General features: G+C 50.5%; 1 protein-coding gene across 1 annotated transcript in view; it reads right to left on the bottom strand.

Annotated features, from left to right (window-relative positions):
- Tbc1d14 (TBC1 domain family member 14) overlaps positions 1-20098 on the bottom strand; it is a 54470-nt gene extending 34372 nt beyond the window's left edge. The window contains exons 1-2 of the mRNA XM_042670267.1: positions 19946-20098; positions 13498-13618 (exon numbers count right to left, since the gene is read on the bottom strand). Coding sequence (XP_042526201.1) covers positions 13498-13618; positions 19946-19983 — 159 coding nt within the window. The 5' untranslated portion in view covers positions 19984-20098. The remainder of the gene's footprint in view (positions 1-13497; positions 13619-19945) is intronic.
- Positions 20099-20363: the final 265 nt, after the last annotated feature.

Consider the following 20363-nt stretch of genomic DNA (forward strand, 5'->3'; position numbering starts at 1 on the left):
CTCGGCGCTCCCGGCCTCACGGCGGCCTGGAGGCGGGACCTCGCGGGGCGGGGCCCTGTGCCAAGCAGCCCCGCCCACCGCCCCTAGGCCCCGCCTCCGCCCCGCCCCTCGCAGGCCGGGCTCCGGGAGCCCGGCCCTCTCCACCCCTCTGCCGCCCAGAGAGGCGGCGGCCACCGCGGCTCCGCCCCCCAGGCCCCAGCCGGATTATCAAGGTTAGCTTAAATCCGCTTCTAGACGCCAGCCCGGGTCCCCCTTCCACGGTACGGTTAGCTTGGGACCACGTGGGGACGTGGGGACACACACACGCGCGCACACGCGCACGCCCCACACAGAGCTCACCGCAGTGCTTGCCTAGGGCTGACTGGGAAGGGCCAGAACAAACGTGGGGTGGGGATGCTCTCTTGAGATGCATTTATCACAACGGTCTACAAAGCATACTTGCATTTCTTTTGGTCTTTTCGAAAGTGTGTAGAAGGGCCAAAATTCTCTCCGGGGTGCCCAGCGTGAACCCATGTGGCACCAAGTTGCGCCAGGCTCCCTGTCCTCTGGGCCTCAACCGAGCTGGATTTCCAGCTACCAAATCCACCACGGAAGTTCCCTCACTCCATCAGAAGATAAAAATCAAGGACAACGACGGATGACTGCGCAGCTGTGAATGCAAAATGCTGTGGCCATTTGGGGGATGTGTGCCAGTTTCTGCCTCGCTGCTAAAAGCTACCCAGGAGAACCATTTCCACAAAAAGACTTGCAGGCAAAACCCAAACCCTAAAAACAACGTAAAATGTCCACAACTGAGGATTGTATAAACCGCATTACAACAGCAAAGGGAAGAAACCCAACGACTGATACCTCTGCTACACAGGGCGCACGTCAAGAACACTACAGTAAGTGCACCAAGGACAGTCACAGGGCCCCATCTATGAAATTTCTTCCAATGGTCAATTTTCAGCTGGATGACCCAGTGCTCATACCTGTAAGCCTACCTACTCAGGCTTGAGATCTGAGGATCACGGTTTGAAGCCAGCCCTGGTAGGAAAGTCTATGAGACGCTTATCTCCAGTTAACCACCACAAAAAGCCAGAAGTGGAGCTGTGGCTCAAATGGTAGAGCCTTAAGCAAAAAAAAATCTCAAGGATATCATCGAGATCCTGAGTTCAAGCTTACAGCCAATACCAAAAAAAAAAAAAGGTACAGATGCTCGCAAACAGGCATGAAGTCTATGATAGAAGTTTGGGGTAGCTGGGCGCCGGTGGCTCACACCTGTAATCCTAGCTACTCAGGAGGCTGAGATCTGAGGATCGCAGTTCAAAGCCACCCTTGGCAGGAAACTCCGTGAAACTCTTATCTCCAATAAACCACTAGAAAAAAACCGGAAGTGGTGCTGTGGCTCAAGCGGTAGAGCACTAGCTTTGAGCTGAAGAGCTGAGGGACAATGCCCAAGCCCAAAGTTCAAGCCCCACGACCAAAAAATGAAAGTACTGATTGTAATGTGAACACCTGTATACATATATTAAGAACCAATGAGTAGGTTTTATGGTATCTTAATTAGAATTCAATAGACATCTTTAAAAAGCAATAGGATTAAACCAGAGATTGAGCCTGGCCAGCAGGAATAAGGAAGGTCTTGTTAGGAAAAGTATCCAGGGCTGCGTAGCTCGGTGACAAGAATGCTTGCCTAGCATGCATGAGGCCCTGGGTTCAATCCCCAATACCATCACCACCACCATCACCACAAAACAATCATGCATTAATACACCTGAGGAAAGGCACATGACTAGGTAGCAATGCTAGTTTGTACTTTACGCTGAAGAGCTGTTCTGAGGCATTCGATGTACAGTGCACCTTCCAACGGACAAGTGCAATGAGAGCAGTGACATGTCACCACTGTCCACCCAAGGGGTGCAAATCCATGTGTGTATTCAATCCATTGTCCTTTGAGCTCTTGCCAGGGCTTGGAAGCAATGTGAGGAGGCTGAGTGGCAGTTTTCAGTTTTCACCTCCACTGCATCCTTACAAACACTCCTGCCTGCCTCTCAGCCACAGCCAGGCCCTGCGCCCTCTCTCCCAGCACTAGACCCAGGTTCCTGGCTGCACTCACTGTGGTCGCTGACTATAAAACCTCAGAGCGGGCTGAAGGCCTGGTGAGGCACAGCGGGGGAGGCGCTCAAGCACCCGTGGAATCAGCGTGTCCTATGAATCTGTTCTGCCTGCCTGCCTTCTACCCAGCAAGCCAGCAGAGTGCTCGGCCTGAGGAACCAAGAGGAAGACAATCCCTGCCCTGAATCACTCACAGAGCAGCAAAGAGACAGTGTTGCTGCTGTATAGAGGCTCGGTGGCTTACAGGGACAGCTGAGGTTAGGGAGGGGGGCCCAGTGGGCACCTGGCTAGCCTGGAAGGTGAATGATGCCTGTCTGGAAATAAAGCCCAGCCTTCAGAGACAGGAGCACATCGCATCATCTGGATCCACCATCGGGATCCCCATCCCAACACCTAGTGCTCCATGCATTCCAAGCCATCCAATGTGAGCCAGCATAAGGAGTTCACAGATTCACTACAGTTAAACATAGGAGAGATGAGCCCTCACTATGTGATAAATAGCAGTAAGCCATGTTTCCCAAGACATATATATGCCTCTTCCGCCTCTTCTGGCAGGCTGTAACCTGCAGCTGCTACTTGAACAACAGTTGCTAACTTGTATTTTAGAATTGAGCACTGGTTACAAAATCTTAACTACACATTACACCATGTGATGACAGGTTGATTTTCCCTAATTTTGAAACATAAAGAAGTCATCAAAAGAGATTCTCTCTTCCTTGGACTGCACATCTATCTTACTCCACAAAAAGAATTTTCACCAAGCACTGTGGCTCATGCTTGGAATCCTAGCTACTCAGGAGGCTGAGAACTGAGGGTGCGGGTTTAAAGCCAGCCTTGGTGGGAAGTCCAGAAGAAGGTGCTTCCTTGTCTGCCCCATTACCTGGTATACTTTATCTTTCTCCACTAAGCACCATGTCAGCTGTGGCTGTTCTCTGTCTATACCTGTTCTCTCTCAGGTGAAGAACGTCCTCTTTTTTTTTTTTACTACTTGGCTGAGTTAAAAAAAAAACCAAACAAACAGAAATAAACACTGAATTTTACCATCTGCATTTTCTGCCTCAACTGACAGATGTGCTACTCTTTAGATCAGTAATGACTTTCAAATGGGGAGCTGGCCTTGCTTTCCCAGGACACACAGCATTGAGCCCATGTATTGCTTTTGTTCTTTTTCTTTTCTTTCCTTTTTTTTTGGTCATGGGGTTTGAACTCAGGACCTGGGTATGTCCCTGAGCTCTTTCGCTCAAGGCTAGTGCTCTACCACTTTGAGCCACAGCACCACTTCCAGTTTTCTGGTGGTTTATTGGAGATAAGTTGGTCAATTGGGATAGGCTGGCTTTGAACCATGATCTTCAGATCTCAGCCTCGTGAGTAGCTGGGGACTACAGGCCACTGGCACCCAGCTGCTTTTGTTCTTTTTAAACAAAATCTTGGATCCCATCTACTATGTTGAGGTTGTGAATAAGTGTCTTCACATTTGTCTTTCTGGCACTGAGTTTGTCGTCCTTTGCCGACAGGGTAACACTGGCCTCATAAAATGAGTCATGGAGCATTCTCTCCTCTTCTAAACTCCTCTTCAGAATTCATCAGTAAAAGCAGGTAGGGCTGGATACACACACACACACACACACACACACACACGCACACACACACGCACGCACACGCACACACACACACGCACGCACACGCACGCACACAATGTGAGAGAGGGTGTGTGCATGCATGTGTGCCTGTCCTGAGTACTGTCCCTTAGCTTTTTCTGCTCAGGCTGGTGCTGCTCTACCACGTGAGCCACAGCTTCACTTTTGGTTTTTTAGTGGTTAACTGGGGATAAGAGTCTCAGACTTGGGGCTGGGAAGGTGGCTCAGTGGTACAGCGCTTGCCTTGTATGCGTAAGGCCCTGGGTTCAATTCCTCAGTACCACATAAGCAGAAAAAAAAAGCCGGAAGTGGCACTGTGGCTCAAGTGGTAGAGCGCTAGCCTTGAGCTGAAGAGCTGAGGGACAGCGCCCAGGCCCAGAGTTCAAGCCCCACGACCGGACACCCCCCACCCACCCCCACCAAAAAAAAAAAAAAAAAGTCTCAGACTTCCCTGTCCTGGATGGCTCTGAACTGCGATCCTAAGATCCCAGACTCCTGAATAACTAGGATTCTAGGCAGGAGCCACCAGCGCTCAGCTTATCATTTCCTTTTTTAATAACTACAGGATGACTCACGTTATCTTATACCTTTTTGATGACTTCTGGTGATTTCTAATTTTCAAAGAAATGGACAATCTCATCTAAGTTATCTACGTACACAGTTATGCAGAATATAGTATTGTCCTTGTACTTTTTATTTCTTTCTACTTACTATTTAATCCTTTTGCTTCACTTTACTTTGTCAATTTAGCTACAGTTTGATGAGGACACACAACTTTTAAAGAATCAGCTTTTGGTTCTACTATCATTTTTGGTTCCAATTTAATTCTATTCTTATGTTCATCATTTGTTTCCTTTTGCTTGCTCCATTTATAGTTCCTTAAAACTTATATAACTGATGTGGGATCATTCTCTTTTCCTTCTTTCCTTCCTTCCTTCTTGCCTGCCTACCTGCCTGCCTTTCTTCTTTCTTTCTTGCCAGTACTGAAGCTTGAATATAGGACTCAGCACTCTTGCTCTGCTTTTCTGCTCGAGGCTGGCACTCTACACTTAAGTTATACTTCTGCTTCCAGCTTTTTGCTAGTCAATTGGATATAAGAGTCTCTTGGTTTGTCTGCTGGGATTGGTTTTAAAGATCAAGTCTCAAATCTTGCCTCCTAAGTAGTTAGGATTATAGGCAATAACCATCAGTGCCTGTTTTTTCTTTCTAATAGGAGTATTTAAATACTATGGATTTGCCTTCCAAACACTACACCCTACACATTTTGATAAGTTGCATTTTCGTTCATGTCAAAATATTTTTAATTTTCCTTGTGACTTCCTTATTGACCTATATTTAGAAGATTGTTATGTGTTCATTTTCCATGATTCTTGAGAGATTTCTAATATCTTTCTGTCATTGCTTTCTAGTCTAATTCCACCTAATTCCAATCTAATTCCAAATATTCTAGTTTCTGTTCTAAGCCTGGAGAGGGTCTGTGCTGGAGGTGAATGGCTCTGTAGTGGCCAGTAAGACATGGTTGGTGGACAGTGGCGCTCAGTTCTCCCATGTCCTGGCTGATCCTGTCCAGCCACTATTTTTAGTTGAACCTAGAAGGAAGCACTGCTGTTCTCGTGGTAAATGTGGGCTTGTCCACTTCTTCTGAGCACAGTTTCTTTGCTTTGTGTATCTGCAGTTCTATTATTAGTAGACATTCACTTGGGATGGTTATACCTTGAGTATAATGATGTTCTTTACTCTCGAATCTTTTTTTTAAACTTTTCATGCTAATAGACCCATCTTTTTTTTCTGTTGGGGGAGCTGTAGCCACAAGCTCATAAATTCTAAGCTTTACTTAGGAACTATATCCCCACTGCATCTTCTTCTCTTTCATTGTATCTAATAGTTTATATTCAAAGTGAGTTTGTTACAGACAATATATGGTTATAATCCATCAAAGTCGGGCACTAAGATGCATGATTGTTATGCCCAGAGGATTTACATTTATTGTATGTTTAATTCAGGTCTACCGTCTTAACTGCTACCTCTCTGTTCTTCCTCTATTCCCTCTTTCCTGCTTTAATTCCAGAGGTTTCATTTTGTCTCATTTCATTTTGTTTTTTTGAACTTTAGAATCTCAGTTAAGCTTCCTCATGATGTTTCTGGCTAGTTACCTTTTTGCATCATTTGGAATTCAGTTGTAACATATGCATTTACTTGTTCATGACCTTATAGGAATCAATATTTTACAAATGCAGAAATTTGATGGCCATATCAATTCCCCTTTATATTTTAGTGTCTCCTTTCTTCTATCTACTTATGCTTAAAACCCTAGATAACATTCTAATTTTGGCTTCCAACCAAAAAGCATTAAAGAACTCCCTAAGAATAGTCCACTGTGTCTGTCCAGATAAGCTTACATTCCCGTTCTTCCTTCCTGGTGCTCATCGGACCTTTGTCTGAGAAGAGCTGACTCTCTAGCTTTGCTTTAGCAAATCTTTTGTGGCAGGTTAGCTGACAACAAATGCTCTTAGTTTTCCTTCATCCGAGAATACCTGTAGTTCACCTTCATTCCCAATACACAATTCTGGGTGTAAAGCTCTTTTCTTTCAGCACTCTAAAAATGCCGTTTCCCTTCCTATTGGCCTCTGTGGGCTTCTGATGAGAAATTAATTCATTCACATTATTATTCCTCAATGAATAATGCATTATTTTCCTCTGGTTCCTATAAGACGTTTTTGTCTTTATCTTCAGCAAATTCGTTATGATTTGTCAGGCTGTGACTTTCTGGCGCGTCTCTCTGGAGGTTACTTAACTTCCTAAATTTGTAGGCTGATGTCCTTCATTCAGCCATCAGTCAGTCCACTATTTTTTGGCATCACGTTCTTTCTCGTTTTCCCCTGAGACTCCAATAATACAAATCTAGACTTTTCAGTATCGCCCCTGCCCTCCTTTTCCTCCTCCTCTTCGTCCTCCTCTTTTTCCTCTGTGATCATTCAGATTGGGTAGTTTCTGATGTTTCTTGAAATTCAATCACTCCTTTTCTAGCAGGCCCACTCCACCACTGGGCCAGTCCAGTTAGCTATTTCAGTTATCTCAGATTTCAATGTAAAACTTTCCATGTATGGGGCTTGGAATATTGCTTAGTGCTGGAGCATTTTCTAAGCATATGTGAGGGCTTAAGCTTGATCTCCTGCACCCAAACAAACAAACAAAGCCATGTAGTTCTTGTATTTTCTGTTGGTTAGTATTTTCTATCTTTCCAATCCCCTCTGCTTGAATTCCCATGGCTTGAATTCAGGGCCTCACGTACTCCTGCTCAACTTACTTGCTCATGGCTGGTACTCCACCACTTGAGTCATACCAACAGTCCAGAACTTTGCTGGTTAATTGGAAATGGAGACTCTCAGACTTTTCTGCATGAGCCAGCTTTATCTTCCCAACTCAAGCGAGTTTTCCCTTATTTGTGGGAACATTTTTTAAAAATAACAGCTGCTTTTAAAGTATTAGATACTGCCAACATCTAAGTAATCTTTAGATTGGTATTTGATGGTTGCCAAGACAATCCTAGTTCATAGAAAATTTCTAGAAATTTTGGACACTGTGTTATGAGACTCTGATCTAGGTCTGAGCACTGACATAGTTGTCTTTGAAGCAAGTAATCCACTTGGATTCCTGACAAGTTCCAACCAGTCTTCTGTGAGCTGAAAAAATCAAGTACTCTGCAGTCTCTGGTAGGCTGAGCATGCACACCATGTGCGCAGGCACGCCACCCAGTGGCCCGTTAGGATCTGCACGGTCTACCCCAAAGCTCAGCTCTGGCATCCATGTTGCTACTTAAGGTAGAATCCACTTGCTGACGGCATTACAGGAAATACGGGAGCTCAGTAACAACCTTAAAGGGGCATTTTCCTGAACTTCTCTTTACAGTCTTCTCTGTGCGTTCTGGTTCCCCGAGTCTTCCCCTTCCCGCTTAGTCACATCAGAGCCAGGTGAGAACGAGACAACACGCAGAGGTGCGCCCACCTAGGCAGCTCTTCTCACTAGCGTGCTGTCCCTCAGCGTTAGTTCCTGCCCGCCTGCTGCTGCCGCCATGCTGCCTACCGCCCAGCCTGCAGAGCTAAGCTTCTGCCTCTGCTGCGGGACCCACTGCTCAGACCGGCCTACAGAGCCGTTCCTGGCCATCCCTGTCGCCAGCCTTGGGCTGCCTACACTCAGGCTGGGTTGTCAGTAAGCTCAGCATAATTCAGCAGCATGTCAATCCTTGTCCTCCCCAGCCCCCGCCACCAGCCCCTCAAGAAGCGGCTCTGGGCACTCCACTCAGGCCCTGAGGCCGCGTTCACTGGAGGCAGGTTGGGATGTACTGAGGAACTGGAACTGCTCGTTTATTTCTGTAAGTTTGTCTAAATCCACATTTCAAAGACATAGGGGGTCCATGAAAACAAAGGTACTTTCTCTCTTGTTCAAGGAGTATACTATGCCTAAGGCCTACGACGAGTTATACCACTGAGCACCTGATCTACCTTTCTGCCATGCGTGATGTGTTGTGACTTTCTGAGTAGCCCAGACTTCTCAGAATGCAGAGTGAGGGCCGTGAATGTCCCTTTGAGAGCCCCTGAATTTCCGGGGCTCTTCAAGATCTAAGATTGTCTTGAAATTCCAGAAGGCCATCAAAGACATTCCCAGTGACACAGATCCACCCAGAGCAGGCCACGGACTCAACGTGGCTCACGTGACCCTTTTATCCAAGACACTGGATGACAAGCCTGTCCCTCCCTGCAGCTATCATTGCCGCCATCAGCAGCTGCCCCAGAGTCCGGCCAGGGCCTAAATGTTCTCTTTACCTCGCTTCCTGACCGTCAAGCCTGTGGATACAGAACTACGTCTAAAAGACTCACAAATGCATGAAAACACTTCTCTGTTTTCAACCCTGAGCCTTTGACATCTGCTCAACAGCTTCACGGTCTAAAGGCCTCTCAGGCCGATGAGTTCACACGGGTCCCAACCTGAGACAAGGGGGGGGGGGTGACTAGTGGAGGACCGGTCTCTGAAGACGCGGGTCTGGCTGGGATAGCCAAGGGCGTGGCATGGTACAGGCATGCCTGAGCACAGCCTCTAGAAACTTACAGGGTGGAGGTGAAGGACAGGGCAAAAGGAGTGGGAAGCAGAGAGGAGGAGGCCAGGAGAGGCAGGAGTGAGCAGCTGACACCGTGCTGCAGAAAGGCGCCCAAAGACCAGGGCCGGGACAAGCTGACCCTCTGCGCGGGCGACTGGCAGCCACATGAAAAACCTGACTTCGGAGAACAGTGCTCAGTGGTGTCAAAACTCCCCCTCTCCTCCACAGCATTTATCACCGCAACGACACACGTGTTAATCCTTGATCCATGGCCTTTCATTGTAATTCCAGAATGGAGATACTGAACAGCTGTAGAGCAAATGAAAGGGCCAAGAGGCCCAAGGAAGAAGGTCCTCTCTGCACACAGGGCAAAGGACTGACTCCAAGAGGGCAGCACGGCCCAGCTGAGCCTTGGCCCATGAAAACGCATGTGCGGAGGCCTGAGGCCACACTCTTCCCATATAGCCCCCCCATCCTCCAGATCGTCTCCAGGCCACCATCAGGGACTGAAGCTTGCATGCCGGCGTGCTATGGACCCTTCACAGCCTGTGGGAGCCGAGAGGACTATTTTCTCCTGTAATGTCCCACTCTCCCCCCTTGCACATTAATGGCTCCTAAAGCTGAGCATGTACTAGGAATGACTGCAGAGCCATTACACTATGGCTTTGGATCCCAGCGTCTGGGTTTGTTTCAGTGTGTTGGTGTCAGAGCCAAGGACTTGCATTTCTCACAAATGCTAAGTGATAAAAGATATGTCCATCTGGCAACCTGCTTCAAGAACCACAGCTTTAGGCCAGGCGCTGGTGACCACGCCTGTCATCCTAACTACTCAGGAGGCTGAGATCTGAGGATCGTGGTCCAAAGCCAGTCTAGGTTGGAAAATCGGTGAGTCTTATCTCCGATTAACCACCAAACAGCCAAAGGTGGAGTTGTGGCTCAAGTGACAGAGCAACAGTCTTATGTAAAAGCTAGGGGACAAGTCGGGCATTGGTAGCTCATGCCTGTAATCCTAGCTACTCAGGAGACTGAGATCTGAGAATCATAGTTCAAAGCCAGCCGGGGCAAGAAACTCCATGAGACTCCTATCTCCAGTAAACCACTCAGAAAACCAGAAGTGGTGCTGTGGCTTAAGTGGTAGAATGCTCACCTTGAGCTGAAGAGCTGAGGGACAGCGCCCAGGCCCAGAGTTCAGGCCCCAGGACTGACAAGAAAGAAAGAAAGAAGCTAGGGGATAGTGTTCAGGCCCTGATTACAAGCCCCAGTACCAGCACACGCGTGCGCGCACACACACACACACACACACACACAGAGCATTTGTGTGATGCTTTTACCTTTGGCCACTGCTATTCCCCTGCAAAGAAACTCTCCATGAATTATAAAATAAGCCGACAGAAAACATGACTTAATTTAAAAACATTTTAAGAAATGTGAAAAGATAACAAAGTAACATTGCAACATTTTCCCCAAAACTGAACTGTAGAGGCCCAAGATAAGAGCGTGGTCCAGGTGGCGCAAGGCAGACACCCAGGGCCATGGAGTCACCACTGAACCTACTTCTTAACTAGACTCACCACGGCCACTCCTTCACGATCTCTGAACCACAAGTTGTACCAGACCCTACGTAAACACATACCATATAGTCTCTCCCTTCCGGGCCAGGGGCTGGGGGGGGGAGTGGGGGTGGGGCAGTCCAGAGAGTGGGTATTATCCATTTATCAGAAGGAAACAGAGAAGAAACAACTGGCCCCAGGCTATCTGGAGAAATGAGCGAGGCTGAAAAGCCCAGAGCTGTCGGCTATGTGCTCACCCATCCCCTAGCTCACCACAGGCTCTGGGGACACACGGCCTGGCTGCTTCTGTGACATGGTGCCAGCCAGAGCCCTGGCCCAGCGCGGCACAGGGTCTGCGAACAGGCTGACGGGGTCTGCAGACGGCCTCAGCCCTGTCCTCCCACCTGGTGTCTGTTTCCCGTAGCTGAGAGCTGGCTCGTCACGGGAGGGGACAAGAGAGCACAACACTCCTACAGCCCTGGCTACCTCACTAGATTCCGCGCACACACACCACGTACTGACTCACTTGAGTGTTCCATCCTGGAAATCCATGCCACTGCTCTGAACAATAGAGAATGAGGCTCAGAGAGGTTAAGTAACACCTAAAATCACACAGCCAGACTCCAAAGTCTGTTTTCTTTTTTGTTTTTGTTTTTTTTCTGGTTCTGGGGCTTGAACTCAAGATTTCTTGCTCTTGTTTGGCTTTTCCACTCAAGGTGGTGCTCTACTACTTGAGCCATACCACTTAGCTTTTTGCTAATTACTGAAGATAAAAGTCTCTTAGATTTATTTGTTCAGGCTGTCTTCAAACCACAATTCTCAGATCTCACCCTCCTGAGTAGCTAGGATTATAGACAGGAACTACTGGCAACCAACCATAAGTCTATATTCTCAAAAGCACCACGTGTTATAATAATAATAATAACTTTTTTTTTTTTGGTCCAGTCGTGGGGCCTGAACTCTGGGCCTGGGCGCTGTCCCTCAGCTCTTCAGCTCCAGGCTAGCGCTCTACCACTTGAGCCACAGCGCCACTTCTGGCTTTTTTCTTTTTGCTTATGTGTTGCTGAGGAATCGAATCCAGGGCCTTACGCATGCAAGGCAAGCGCTCTACCACTGAGCCACCTTCCCAGCCTTATTATTATTATTATTATTATTATTATGGCAAGAAGGAAAAGGAATGAAGCATTTCCTGAAGGCTTTATGCTTTAGCTCCTACTGGAGCTCCATCACCTTCTCCGACCACAAGTGTAGACGCAAAGCAGGAGCTGTGGGAGCGGAGGGCAGGGGCACAGCCGCCGCAGGCCTGGTACCCAAAGCGTCCCCCTCAGCGCAGGCCTGACCCTAAATCCCTCTCAGGCTTTGTCAACGCGGAGCAGGACCGGAGAGAGGAGAGGGCCAGAGGCACAAACAGAGGCACATGGGCTGCAGGCCGGATCGTGTGACCAGTACAGGTACTGTTGCGGTCTTTATCATTGCTTAGTGTAGTTGTTGCTTCTTAAAATACAGCTCCTTTAAAAAGTCTACGACAGTTTGCTTGGTTAATAAGTCTGTACAATGATTTAAATCCAAAAGCAACAATCTACTAAAATGTATTCCCACACTGATTTGCGTAGTGAGTCAACAATTCCAGGGAATTGTAGACAAATTAAATTTGCTTAGGGATGGAAATGGCGCTGTGGGGAGCCTGTCTGCCCTCCTCCTCCCCCTCTCCCCCCCCCCCCCAGCATGCACATCCAGCAGGTCCTCGGCCCCTCGGGGCTTCTCGCGAGGGCTCACTCTGCACCCACAGTAAGCTCCGCAGGGCCAGACCCCACTTCCTCTCTGGGGGACTCAGAGAAAACTCACTATCCTCAGCGAAGGACAGCCAGCTGCACGTCAGCGCTGACGGCAGTACACCCATAGGCCCTGTCGACAGCTTCTTCCTGCTGCTCCTCACCCTCACTCACAGTGCCCAATACCTTCCCAGCCCACAGTGAGGCCCCAGAGCCCAAGAGTCTGGGTCTTCCTCTGCCACTCCCTAGCTGCTGGAGTCAGGGGCAGTGTGTGAAGATAACAACAATCCTCTCTTCTTCCTGGGGTTGCTGGAGTTTTAAATAGACTAGAAATACAAACACTCTATCTCGTAAAGCCAGTGCCCAGAAATCACATGGTACCAGATCCCCGCATGGACATCAAGTGCCAGTGTGGCCTCAAAGAGAAGGCCACGCCTCCTTCCCACTGCCTCCCTGAGGGCCTGTGCCCTGAGGGCCTGTGCACAGATGGGTCTGGAGTACTGCTCCTGAGCACAGGCTCTGCTCTTCCTCTCAGCCGGGGCGGTGCTGAGGCCTAGCATTTGGTTGGTACCAAAGGCTGTTTACTGAATGACTGCCAGGGAAGAGAACCCTGAGGCTACAAAGGAAGCAGTTGGGAGCCAACAACGGGCTCCCAAGATGCTAGGGTAGTAGGTTCGGGTCCTAGGAGGCGGCACAGGACTGCCCACGCACAGAGAACACAGCATCTGGCAGCACCCTCCTCTCCGCTGTCATCCCCACACAGGGAGCCAGGCTGGTAGTGGTGATGCTGCTGTGGCCTGGCTTCGTCCTAAGCCCCAGCCCCCAAGCAGACACAACCTAAGAGTGCGCAAGGGAAAGGGTCTGCGGAGGCTGGAGAAAGCCAGCCTGGCCTGGCCTGCCTGTCCCAGAGCAACACGAAGGGAAAGCTAAGACATCCGTAGGAATACTTTAATATCAAACATAATAAAAATTTGGCGATGAACACATTTCCAAGTGTCATTGGAAACACTGATTAGTTAATGAAGTTACAAATACTTAAAGCTCAGCTTTGACAACCCATCTTTCATATACATACATACATACATACATACATACATACATACATACATATATATATATATATATATATATATATATATATATATATATATATATATATCAAGCTGTCAGAATGAAAAGGGCTAAATTCACTCACATTCTGTCCAGACCTGAGTTTTAGGAATGAGACACACAAGGAATACAAAGAGGTTCCCCACTCCAAGCCTCGGCAAAGGTCACCTCCACACGGTCCACCACAAATGCTGACCCCACACACCAGCGGGACGCTGGTTCCCAGCCCAGTATACCTTTTGTATTCTCTTTGAATCTTTCTGAGCATTCTCTCGGAGTGGAACTTTTCCAAATAACTTCCATCCCAAGTCTCTTTGTCTGTCAAATCTTGCATTGTGTTTTCTAGCAAGCAAATTCCTATAGGAAGAAAATAAAAGGGTTAGGGAGCTTCTGGGTGCTTAGAGAAACAGCAGGACAGCTAAGTCACTGATTAAAAAAAAAACAAGCAACCTTCCTTTCTGAGGTAGGACACGGTGAGTCACCTACTTGAATTCTTCAGACCTGACTTTCACAGAGAGAGAATTAAGCAGCAAGAGAACTAGAAATAAACTTCTTGTTATTCAATGGTTACATGTAAAAATTCCATAATTTAGAATAAGGAAATGTGTTAGTGTATGAGAAAAAGCTATAGCCAAATCAAACTGCACTCTGGCTCAACCATTTAACAAGTTGTATGATGCTGTGACAGTTTCCTGTGTTTCCGTGACCCACAAAGTTGTGATACAAATTGAGGTCTCAGGTTCACAGTGTTCACCATCAGACCCTCTACAAGGCAAATGAGATGGTGAGGTGGTGGTTACTGCGTCTTCTTTTCTGACAACATGGAAACAAAAAGTCCAACTGGCAGTAGGAATAAGCAATATGGAGATGCAATTTCAACTACAGGCGCAATCAGTGTGTGTGTGTGTGTGTGTGTGTGTGTGTGTGTGTGTGTGTGTGTGTGTGTGTGTCTGTGTGTGTCTGTGTGTGTCTGTGTCTGTGTGTGTCTGTGTCTGTGTCTGTGTCTGTGTGATGGGGCCTGAACTCTGGGCCTGGGCACTGTCCCTCAGCTTTCTACCACTGAGCCATCTTCCCAGCCTGTAGGTGCAATCTTTTTAAACAAATAGTCTCTAGGAGTCTCCAGAAGCTCCCAATGAACATGAAGCACCTCCCTGGACAAAAGAAAGTGCTCCAGGAAGACAAAGGCTTGTCCGCTGCGGAGGTCCCACTGCCAAATCTGGAGCAATTTAATCATCAAAATAATGAAAACTGGCACGGGTGGCTCAAGCCTGTAATCGTGGCTACTCAGGAGGCTGAGATCCAAGAATTGCAGCTCAAAGCCAGCCAAGGCAAGAAAGTTGGTGGGACTCTGTTAGTCTAATAAGCTAAACTATAGGAAAGGAGCTTATTGGACTAACAGACTCTTATCTCCAAATAACCACCAGAAAACTAGGAGTGGCACTGTGGCTCAAAGGGGGAGAGTGTTAGCCTTGAGCTCAGGGACAGCAATCAGGCCAAGTTCAAGCCCCAAATGACAAAATAAAAAATAAAAAAAGAGAATGGTGCAGTAAAAAACTCATCAAATAAAACAGAAATCTTTGGGCACAGGAGAGATAAATAAGCAAACATAACTAGTGGAGGAGGAAAAGCTTTGAGAGGCAGGCACTGGTAACATACTACTGTCATGCCAGCACAGTTAGAAGCTGGATGGAAGAGGCCTTTTATTTTTAACACAGCTTAAAAATAACTCCTAAAAATGGTGACTTGCAAAGTCAGCTTACTTTACCCTGGAGAAACTTAGGGGACACCATCTTGTCACAGTGGCAAGAACATGACTAACACACACACCCGGTCGGACACCCAGGGTGAAGACTAAGGAGACACCGAGGCTTGCCAGCACTCAGAGCTCAATTGCAGCGGCCTCTGGACGGGGCAAGAGCCCTGGGAAAGAAGGGGCCCGCGTGTGAGACCCCTTTGCTTTGCACCTCTTCCTCCATCATAGGAGGAGGAGCACTTGCTCTTGGCAGAGACAGTGACTGACTTAAGACAGTGCCAAGGACTCAGAGCCTCAGGCCAGTCTGCCTGGGCAGCCCACCAAGCAGAGCCCACACAGGCTTAGGCCAAACTGTCCACAGAGGGTTGTGGGGGCCACCGTGGACTCAGGGCCACAAAGCCCACCACACGCACACGGAGAGCTCACAGGCTGCTGCCACAGGCTCGTCTTCACTACCTTCTTCTCCCCAGATGCCATTTATCTCCTGCTCCACGGAGGCGGTGGGCAGCCAGGGGCAGGAAGGCTGAAGGGCCATGTTTACTCTGTCCTCTAGGCATCTGCCTCTCTCCAAAAGGGCATCAGCCTTGGCCAGAAGCTCCTGTGCAGGCTGGGACCATGTAGGGGTGCCGCGACACCTGGCCTCCCAGCTGCCACACTTCCTGAGGGGCTCAGCCACATCCAATGACAAAAAGAAGAGTGGCGGGGGGGGGGGGGGGGCAGTCATGGTTTGTAAAAACCTCTGGCCTCTCCCCAGGCTGGCGCCCAACCTCTCCCGTCTGTGACGCACGCCTGCTGGCCTGGGTGCAGCTCCACCCTTTCTCCGGCTGTCCCCTCAATGTACAGTTTCACATCTGCCTCGTGCTGGGACTCTGTCAAGCTCTGGGACTCTGCCAGGCACCAACTGCACCACCTGAGCCACAGCTCAGGTACAAATGGCGCTCAGGGAACACCAGAGACCAAAGCTGCCGCCTCGCTGGAGCCTAAGCAGGTTACAGAGAAGGGACAGTGGAGAGCTGGCCCCGGAGGGTCACTCAGAACGTGGGGTACGGCCTCAGGGGTGCACTACCCATCACCGCGTGCTTCCTAGAGGCTGAGCCTTGCCCCAAGCTGAACGCACAGAGCAGCAGAACCCCAGCCTTTACAGCACACAGGACCAAAGAGCAAGCAGGCCCAGGAGTGCCAAGACCCTCACCCTGCCCCACCCTCAGAGCCACGGCCTCAGTGCTGCTTCCATCCCGATTCGGTTTGACGATGAGAGGAACGCAGTGCGCAGGCCTGCTACCCGCACACCAACCCAGTGCCGTCCACACTGCGGACACATCCACGGTGTCTAGGACCCAGATCATGAAACACACGGGTGAGCCCCAGGAAGCCTAGCAGCTATCTGCCTGCTGAGCGGGGGGGGGGGGGGGGGGGGGGGGGGGGGTGGGAGGGATGGGGGGGGGTGATGCCTTAAAGACCAGAAGATTCTCTCCAGCCTTGAGAGGAAGGGAGCCTGAGGGTTAGGAGCAGCTCCCCACAAATGTGAAGAAAATGCCCCACATCGGTGTGTGTCCATGAGGAGGCGGGGCCGGTTGTTAGTGCCCTTGCCTTCAACTGCCTCCTAGAGCCACTGGAACAGGGTTCTCCAGGGACAGAGAGTGAGGAGACAGCCACCCGCACAAAGCTGGAGAAGCGGCTGGCAGGGCGCACAGGCCCAGTGCTCACTGAGAGTCCACACACAGGGCGGCACAGCCCTGCTGCGGGATGCACAGAGGTCAGTCAGCATGACCTGCCCTGGGGAGCTCAGAGCCCAGCAGCAGAAGCCGGCCCAGCCACGGGGCCAGCTCACCCTTGCAGGGGGCAGCGTGGCTTACTAACCACAGGAGCACTGGCCCAGCCCAGCAAGAGGCAATCAAACCAGACCTGCAAAGCAGCCAGCACCCCCTGACTTTGCATGACCCAACCTCAGCAACACGCCCTCCTCCGAGGAGCACAGCGACGCCGAGAGCTGCTCTACTTCTACCGCCAGCCTAGAGCAGGTGCCAGCAAGAGGACCCAGCTTCAGGGGCCGCCACCCCGGACCTTCATGCAGCAAACAGGTGCCATAGTAGGCTGGCAAGTTCCACCTTCACTTGTTCAAACACATACTGACCTAGATAGCAATTACCTGACCTAGTGCATGTTGACCCCACGGGCACTGCTCCAGGACAGAGTTCCTGCTCCAGACAGTACCCTCAGCTCCCAGGTGACAGCCTGGTAAGGTGGCACATTCCCTAGGCTGCCCCCTGAGACGCATTCCAGGCAAGGCCAGCACGCAAAGGAGTGTGCTGCAGTGGACGCGGCCCATGGGCGCCTCCATTTCTTCCTGGTATGAATGCAGAACGGCTGGCCTTCACCCTCAAGGGGGCACATGCAGCAGCATGGATAGCTGCGGCCCGCTCCTGCTGTCTCCAACTCCTGAGGAACAGCCGGGCCGGCAGCAGAGGGGACATGGGGGGGAGGGGCAAAAAGGCAGCAAAGACCCCTGCTGGGAGAGCTTGCTACCCACATTCCTGCATCCTCTGCTTCCAGCAAATCGAGGGGTGAGGCAGAATGGGCCTTCCTAGGGGGAACTCCTGAGCCCACCACACTCCCTGTACACCCATGCCAGCAACTCAGACTCCTATCTGCATCAAGAAAGCCACAGGGTCACCTCCTCCTGACACATTTGGCTGAAGACCACCAGCCACACTGGCGCTGCTCGGGGGTGAGGAGGAGTCACTCGCAGACCACGGGCTACGGCTGTGCCAGCTGTGCCCTCTGCAGAGCAGCAGCCCAGGGCCAGCGACTTTCCCCACAAAGCTTGTATCTATACATGGAACTCACTTCTCCCTACGGCTAACGCACGTCTCCTGCAGCTGTGCTGCGCAGCCCTGGGCGGGGGCTGCTCAGAGACCACAGGCCAGCAGCCCACATGTTCTAGCGCCACAGTGTGAACTATTTGTCAAACATTTTTTCAATCTAGCAATCATGCAAACCTGGGTTTCTGGCCTATCGAAGTATCACAATGGGCCAAACCTGCAGGACAGTAAGCCAGCACCGAGCTGCAGTGCAGTGGGTGCTCTGTCCCGTACAGCCCTTCACTCCATGCTTTGCTGCATCTGTGATGCCAACATCTCCCGATCTGGGTGCCAGGGAGGCCACTTTAAGAATTTAGGGAATCTGGGCTGGGAAGGTGGCTCAGTGGTAGAGTGCTTGCCTTGCATGCCTGAGGCCCTGGGTTCAATTCCTCAGCACCACATAAGCAAAAAGAAAAAAGCCGGAAGTGGCTCAAGTGGTAGAGCACTAGCCTTGAGATGAAGAGCTGAGGGACAGCGCCCAGGCCCAGAGTTCAGACCCCATGACTGGACCCAAAAAAAAAAAAAAAAGAATTTAGGGAATCTAAGGGGAAACAAAAAAAGCTTATGAACACAAAATCGGGGACACGTGAGGGCATTGGCAGCAGAGGCTGTGTGTCCAGAGGACGAGACGCCAGCAGGGCTCACAGGCCAAGTCCCTGCCACACAAGGACAGTGTCACCGCCGGAGAGGAATGCCTTTCCCTCTTGATTCCAACAACTGAGATGCTCTCTGACAACAAAACACAGCAGTGCCGCACCTGGGTCTGGGCTACCAGGGCGACACAGCACCTGCTCTACAGGCGCTCACCGAAGGCAGGGTACAATGTCTCCTGTGCCTCAGAGGCCGCCTTTGCCAGGGTGCCAGGCTCCGGAGGTCACGCCCTGCTCCCGCCACTTACTGCAGAGGACGCAGTGCCTACAGCAGGCCTTGGCACACATCCAGCACTCAAATGTGTGCAACCAAAGCTTTTCCAAGGAATCCCCTGCAACTGGAGAACAGCTGTGCCCCGTGAGATGCAGAGCTGCTGGCAGAGCTGGTGGGTAAGCCACAGGGAACGTGCTGTGGCAGGTTCCGCCAGCCACACACTCCTCAGGGGTTTCTCAGCAATCCTGTGAGTCTAAGAATGAACCTCAGAGCCCTCGGCCTCAGGACACCACACACCTGAGCCCCGAATCATAATTACTTGGAGTTTCTTGCTCTTTTCCTCTTTAGTCTCGTGTACAGCAATGTTTGCAACTTGATCAGACACAACCTGAACAGACCATGAGGTAACTTCTGGACCATCTTCTAAATCCTAGCTACAGGTCACCTGCCAGGCCTGACTGCACCAAGCACTACTCATCAGTCGACAGCCTCCTCCCAACAACCCTAGGAGAAAGGCACGCATAGCCCAGGAAGAAGTCACCGAGCCTAGCATCTATCTGGGACAGAGATGGCAAAACCAAGAGCAGGCCAGGCACCAGTGGCTCACGCCTGTCACTCTAGCTGCTCAGGAGGCTGAGATCTGAGGATGGCAGTTCAGAGCCAGCCCAGGCAGGACACTCTGTGAGACTCTTATCTCCAATGAAACACCAGAAAACTGGAAGTGGTGCTGTGGCTCAAGCGCCTTGCTTGAGCTGAAGAGCTGAGGGACAGCACCCAGGACCAGAGTTCAAGCCCCATAACCGACCGGAAAAAAAAAAAAAAAAAAAAGCAAAAGCAGTTCCTGGCAGGCCCGTTTGTGATATCTGTTTCTACCCCTGGAGCTGGACACGTGTCAGCCTCTGTCTTTTCCCTGGAACAAAGGTTCCACCTCACCCATCACAGAGAGGCCAAACAAAGCTGAGCTCTTCACAGTACAAGTCCTGTGTGATCAGATCCTACCAGCTCCCCAGGAACTAGGAAGTGAGAATGACACTGAGATCTTTTACTGTGAAGTAAACACCAGACACGCACATACACAAGCACCAGCCCAGAGACCCCTGGCCCCAGCAGGGATCTTGTCACACCAGAGGGAAAAACTGCCTGACCAAGGGCAACAGGTGAAATCAAACCAAGAAGTAAGGCAGCAGCCATAGCACTAGAACCCACCTGTCCATGAACAGCAGGAGTGCGGGAGAGACAGCCATGGTGTCTGCTGGGACCGCGCAGCTCTGGGGGGCCGGGGTGCTGGGGTGCCACTCTACTGGTGCCACATTCCTGGCAAGTCACAGTGCCAGGGACAAGCTGGGAGCCTTCCTCCCGCCCACAGGGCCTGAAGGTGAAGGCACACAGAATGAAGATCGGCTGGAAGGGCAGGGGCGGGGCCAAAGAGGAGGGGCAGAGGAGCCGGGTGCCCCGGTTCCTGGGCCAGAGTACAGCTCCCACAGTCTCTAGCACAAGCTGTGATAGGATGGGCACACTGGTCACGACGCCCACTGGCACCTCCCACTGGGAAGCAAGGCAGCATGGCACCAAGCGCCAGCCCCACCACGCCTGTTAAGTACATACCGCGCCACGCAAGCCATTG

This window comes from Dipodomys spectabilis, unplaced genomic scaffold (assembly GCF_019054845.1).
Source record: "Dipodomys spectabilis isolate Male_0828 unplaced genomic scaffold, ASM1905484v1 ptg000532l, whole genome shotgun sequence".
Classification (NCBI taxonomy): domain Eukaryota; kingdom Metazoa; phylum Chordata; class Mammalia; order Rodentia; family Heteromyidae; genus Dipodomys; species Dipodomys spectabilis.